The sequence below is a fragment of the Chaetura pelagica genome, unplaced genomic scaffold (genome assembly GCF_000747805.2).
Source record: "Chaetura pelagica isolate M959 unplaced genomic scaffold, ChaPel_1.0 scaffold222, whole genome shotgun sequence".
Lineage (NCBI taxonomy): Eukaryota > Metazoa > Chordata > Aves > Apodiformes > Apodidae > Chaetura > Chaetura pelagica.
In genome coordinates, this window is record NW_009952711.1 from 6,131,052 (window position 1) to 6,137,588 (window position 6,537).

Here is a 6,537-nt window from a genome sequence, read left to right on the forward strand (position 1 = left end):
AAACCACCTCATTGATCTTTTATATTGTTTACTGGCTGCTTTGGTGAAACAGACAAGCACTTTTCATGGCTTCTAAATTATTGTTTTAGGATTCTATCAGAAAAAAAAAAAATTGCTTCAAAGGAATCACATTTAAGCCAAAGCCTCAAACTTCTCCCTGAATTAATTCTTGTCTATAGATTTTTCAACTCTTCTATGGTTGCATATAAGTACTTTGAGTTTCTGTTTTATTTCATTCTATTATTTGTGTTTACGAAGTATGTCTTCAGCACTGAGAGCTCTGCAGAAAACCAGGAATTGTTTGTTTCTGAATACATTCCATTTCTCCCTCCCCTTGTTTTTGTTCTTTATTACTCCAGTGAGTGCACTGAAGCATGACAAGAGCTCAAACTCGGCAAACTTCCAAGATGTGGAGGATATGCCTGACAGATGTGTCTTGGAAGAGTCTGAGAGTCCAGGTGAGAGGCATTTAAAGACAGTCACCAAGTATCAAGTGACAAATCTGACACAGCTTTTGGGTCTGTAAAAAAAGCACACTGTAATGCTTGCTTCCTTTTTAGCAGCTGCAATGTCAAATTAATGGTCACCTCCAGGGGTCACAGTGTGGAGCTGTTATCCTTTCCTCTTTCATCAAGAATTCAGGTCTTAGAAAGGATAAAGGCTTTATAACCAAAAAGAAAGCTGACACTACTAGTTCATTATAATTACTTTTGGACTATGTTGCTTACTTAATATATGTACAGTGTCTGACCCTTTGAAGGTAGCATGAGATTATGAAAAATTAAAAGGACTGTATATACTGCAATAGAATGTAGCAGTGGACATTCAAACACTGTATCTCTGGAGGAAAGCAAATTGGTCACGTTAAATAGCTTGATTCTTTTCTTTAAATCAGTTCACAATCATTATTTCATTTTAATGGCTCTTAGCATTGATTCAGCTAAATACAGGAACATCCATAAAGTGCATTTTTTTTGGTGACTAAAAGATTTATCTTCATGTACTTTCATTATCTTTCTTGTTAGGGAACATCTATGAAATTTATTAAATGAATCTCAAAGGGAGACAATTAAATAGAAAGTGTATTGAGTCACAGCTGATTAAAAATACTCTGTGCGACTAAATACTAAGATGTTTTAAGCAAACTGTGAGCTTGACCTACATACACTGTATCTGTAACCTGCACAGAGTCCTCATTAGAGAAGGAGTTAAACATCTTTCTTCACTTGATATTTTCCTTCCCTGCTTTATCTGGTTTCTGTGTACCCTCTTGCATCTTTGTGTGCTGATCCGTGTATCATATTTTTGATTCATCATCTCTGCGGCCTGTCAGCTTAGTTAAGAGATTTCCAAATCTTGCAGCCTGTGCTGACAGGGGGCAGCTGCCAACAGTCCCCTGATCCTTCCCCAAGGAACACTGCTGAGATTTAATTTTCAGTCAAAGGGTGCAGTCTGAAATCCATGTCAGGTCCCCAAAGTCATCTCAGAACCCAGATAGGACCCATGTCTAGGGGATTATATTTCAGCACGCTCCACTCCTCCAAGATTCCTTGGGAGTTCAACTGCTGTCATATACCTGATTTGAACTACATTCCCTTTTCATCTTTTCCACAGGAATGGACACCAGTATATGTTAGAATAATTGAAACCAATGAATTGTAAGCCTGTATTCCTTTTAGAGCCACGTAGGCTTGGACTCAATGCTGTATGGCACAAACCAGCATGAGATTTAGAAAGAAATAGATAATCTACTGAGAAAGGAGCCAAGTTTAATTCCTTACAGCACCTACAATCTGTGGTGCATGGCACCTCCTTCAGAAACCATCCATAGTCCCTTCAACAATTATAATGGGCAAAAATGCAGGTTGTCCAAGTTCTGGTCTGTTCTAAAGTGAGAAAGAATTAGAACAAGGTGGCACTGAAGTGTTCAGGTGAGAATTGATGTATCTTACAGATAACATTAATTTAAACCTTAAATTGAGTCAGTGTGGCAAAGTGTACATGTTTGGATGGGAACTTGAATATTGAGTTCTGCAGTCTGCATATCTATATGAAGTAATGGAAGGAATAAAAGCCTGTCAGGAGGTGCATATTGACTGGCAAAAATACATGTTGATAAAGCATCTAAACTTAAAAACTGAGTTCCATTCGGTCCATCTGACATCATTAAACTAGTAATAAACAATGAATTACTCTGCTTTTCGTTTCTGTCCATTCCTGCATTTTAAGACATCTTGTCTTATAGGTCTGAAAACCTCAGGAGATTTCACTACTGGTCTCACTGCTTTCCACTGAGAATTTGTGGCTTGGTTGTCATGGAGACATCGTATTTCTCCAAGAATTGCTCATATTGATCCGTGGACAGGCGTAAATGGCCAGGCGAATGTGAGGAGTAAAGGGGGTTGGGCAGTACTATAAAATGACCAGAGGTTATGGGTCGGAAATAAGCTCATAGCAAACACTTAGGTAAAGAGAAAGAAACAGTTTCAATTTGTTTCAGGATTTTGTTTTTGCACTTTATGCCATTGTCTTCTTTCACTATAGACTGAAAGAAACTTGTTAGTCACTTGTCATGTCAGATCTTTGGTGCTTGTCCTGACACAGCTGTCAGCCTTCCAGCTCTGTGCAGTTCAGGGACACATAACAAAGAGCTGGGAACATGAATTATTTATTGCTCCTTGTGTGGATGAAATTCTGTGATAAGAAATTAAGACACTTCTGACAGAAGTGCTTGTTTGAAAGGAAAGATTTGGGAAGACAATACATTTACTTAAAACTTAACACTTACTTTTAATAGCAAACATTGAAACAATAATACGACATTCGGTTGGCTATGATTTTCCCTAGTATTTCTCAGGTGCCTTAACTTTGAGTTGTATCTTGGAATTTGAGAGTGCCTGGGAGCTCAGCATTAGGTTTGGAGAAACCTGTGACTTTAGAGTCTCTCTCACTCAAAGTCTGGGCAAATTTACAAACTTATTTGTAAGTTTTAAATTAAAAGTCCATTTTTGTGTTTTGCTGAGTCCCTTGAGCTTCACTTCCAATATGTTGTCATGTGCAAAAGTGATGTTAACTGATGTTAAGAAATATATTGATTTTATTATCTTCTCCATTGAGGAAAAGGTGAAAATATGACAATATACCTGCATGGAATTCCAACTGTTCCTAAAAAGGGCTCTTTATTACAACTTCTGCCAGAATCAGCAAGGCTATAGAGTAGCTATTTACAGACCTATCTGTGCCTTGAGTTTTCTAATGTTGGAAGGTGCTGTCCCTAACATTAGCAGTAGACTGAGAGTTATTTTCAAAGTTATCTTAATGTTCTAAAACCACACAAAGCTTACTCTGCTTATTTTACTTGCACATTTTTTATGTGTCTGCACATGTTCTCAGTGCTCTAGAGGTGGGCCTCCAGCAATTCCAGGAACAGGCATATACTCAGATGAATAGCAGGAATCCATTTGACTGCCCAAGACACCAGTCTGAGATTTACCTGTGATTTCTTGTGTTCAGTGTGTGATCTGAACTACTCTCAGATGGGTAATGAAACCCCTAAACCTGCACTTTTCTCTTGGATAATTCACAGCAAACACTTTTCACATGTGACGGACGCAGGCAAATATCAGACTGCAGTTTCTTGTCTAAGTGAAATGGATTTTAGTTGCTCCCTTCATGTGCCTACAAGCTGCCATTATCTGTGATAGTGGCTCATTTCTATTTTAGCCCACACACAGAGGAGATGCTGGGCTTCTCTCCCAGATGCCTAATAGTAGGTTTATCACTGCCATTTTCCCGACATGCTGAGGACCACTTCTGTTTGACATGCAAAGCCTTGGCTTTTCAAACTTGTTTCTGCTCTGGCCTTGAATATAACAATCAGTTAAGAATTACACCAGCTTGTGGTAGAACTTGACTTTTAGTCATATCAACCTCCTGTAAAGAATTCACTTTCCCTTAGAGTGCTTCTTTATATAAATATTTTCTACATGTAGAGAAACTGAGAAAAAGGCTAAAACTGAGTGAACCTGGGTGTATAAGTTAGACTTCTAGGTTTGAGCTATTCACCCAAGTTTTCTTGCACAAACAATGGTGGAAAATTCACACCTCCAGAGGGCATATCAACTTGTCTAAAGGCAGTTGCTTCAAATCAGTTTTAAGGGGATTGAAAATGCTCTGAATTTTGTCAAAATACAAGAAGAATGTAACAGGACTTGAGACAACGTGAGATGTTTTGGTTTCATGTGTGCTGCAATCCCACTAAGGAAGGTTCTGCAAGTATAGATCTGAGAAAAATTAATAGATTTGGACTGAAGCCACAGGAAAAAATGTAGGCACAAATGCCCCTTGCCTCTTATTTCTCCAAACACAGATATTGCAGTAGATGAGGCAACAGACTATTATTTCACTTGTTAATAGAGGGAAATTGAGGGTCCCTAATGGAAGACTGTGTTGGAAACTGTAGATGGAATTTGTTACAGAGTGTTTTCCATCTTTTGGATGAAAACCATGTAAACTTTAAGATCCCTATATGCTTATGGCCTTCAGTAGCCAATCAGTCCCTGCCTGAGTCAACTGGTCCATTCTGCAGCTCATGATCTCTCCCATCCCTCCATTCCAAAAACATTGCTCATACTACATTTTACCCTCTTCATTTTTGACTTTTCAGGACAGAATGTACTTCTGAGTGCACAACATATAGTAGAAAAATCTGAGCAGTTTTCACAGTCGTGCTTTGTTGCTTGTCCTAAACAGACCTTGGCACAGAGATGGGAAAGCTCTTTGACTGTCCCTGAGATAGAGCCTGTGAGCAACAGAACTGCAGCAAATAGAAATGAGAATGAGCACGTGCATCAAGAACAACAGATTCTTGTTAGCCACAATGTGCTTAAATACTCAGCACTAAAATTGTGGCTATCTTGTTATCAGGCAAATTATAATTAGCCTATTGAATATTCACCTGCCAGCTCCAAGTTCCATCCACTGGAGAGTACATCAGTTAAGTCAGCACCATCTCCCCTGCATGGCTGTTGATCAGTGCAGAGGCAGAATGGAAAGGAAATATTCAGTAAACTTCCAAATGAGGCACCCTGGAAAAGCATGATTTCCATTTTCTGTATCCTTATGAAAAGTAGGTAGAAATTAATGGGGACCGATTGAGGACTGGAGTCCTGGAGGCTGTTGACAGTAGGGCATGAAGCAAGAAGAGGATGCAGTGTAGGGGCAGCCCAGTGACCACAGGCACTGGTAGCCCATACTGCTCAGCCCCTCTGGATAAAGTGTTAGTGCCTAGGAATTTTTTCTGGAATTTCCAGTGTAGGCACAGATGAATCCATCAGAATTTCACTGCAGCAAATGTGTTGTCATGTCCTGTCAGCATTATGGGTTACTAGTGTCCTGACTCTGAGGTTTTGGGCTTTTTAAAATAGTAAATAAAACTGTAAAACCAGAAGACTGCATAGTGGACATTATGAAAATGTATATCTCTCTGTGTCTAGGACATGGATAGACAGAAAGATGATAGATAGTATGATAAATATGCAAAATGGACTGGGAAGGAAATAGTGTGTTCTTTCTTGATGTTTGTGTACTCATGGAAGGTGTTGGATCTGTCTGAGCAGTGTTTCTATTACAAGTAATACTTAAACTTCAGGTGGTGAATATTACCATATATCAAATAAGAAGAAATAACGAAGATAAAATCTGGTGATGGAGAGTGCTTTTCTGTGGAATCCTGATAAGGCATGGCAGAATTAAAATCGAATGCCTAATTAATACGCTTTCTATTACTTCTGTTTACAGCTATTGCAGTTCTGATGAAAGGACATGCATATAATATGAAAATTATATTTGTGGAGAAAACATAAATAATTTATTACTTTAAAATAAGAGTTATCTTTCTGCTGATCTACTAAAATGTCTTCCTTTAAAACAAAATAGGAAGGAGAAGACTGTTCAGGAGAAAAGTTCTGAGGATTGTCATACATTCTCTTGTCAAGTTTTGGGTTCCATATTGCCTCTTGTAGAATAGCAATTATAATGTAAACAGTCTCCTGGAGGTAGGTTTGTGGTATTTTTTAACAGTACCATGTTGATGCTGAAAGTTTTCATTCCATTACAAAATTGATAGTTTCTTACTCTATTAAATGATTGTGAATAACATTAAAAAAACCCAAACAAACCAAAACAAAAACAACAAACAAAATCTTGCCTGTTTCCTCAAACTGTAAAATCATTAACCCAAATGAATGTATTTCTTTTCTAGATGACATGAAACCACATCCCTGGATATCCAAGGTGTGCTCCTGCAAGGTGTGTTAGAAAACTCTGCTTAGCTGGAAGAACCAGAAGATGCACAAGAACAGCCAAGAATGGCACATATGTGGTGTGGACATGGAATTACTTGTATTTATTATTATATACCTGTAATAGCTTATTTTCACAAGAAATACCCTCCATAACATCAGCTGCTTTTAGCTGATTTATTGACTTCAATTCACTTCCATCACTAATAGCTTTACATTTATTCAATTAAATTTA

General features: G+C 38.1%; 1 protein-coding gene across 1 annotated transcript in view; it reads left to right on the plus strand.

Moving 5' to 3' along the window:
• WDR72 (WD repeat domain 72) overlaps positions 1-6,318 on the plus strand; it is a 94,091-nt gene extending 87,773 nt beyond the window's left edge. Inside the window, exons 18-19 of the mRNA XM_009994428.1 lie at positions 360-458; positions 6,263-6,318. Coding sequence (XP_009992730.1) covers positions 360-458; positions 6,263-6,318 — 155 coding nt within the window. The remainder of the gene's footprint in view (positions 1-359; positions 459-6,262) is intronic.
• Positions 6,319-6,537: the final 219 nt, after the last annotated feature.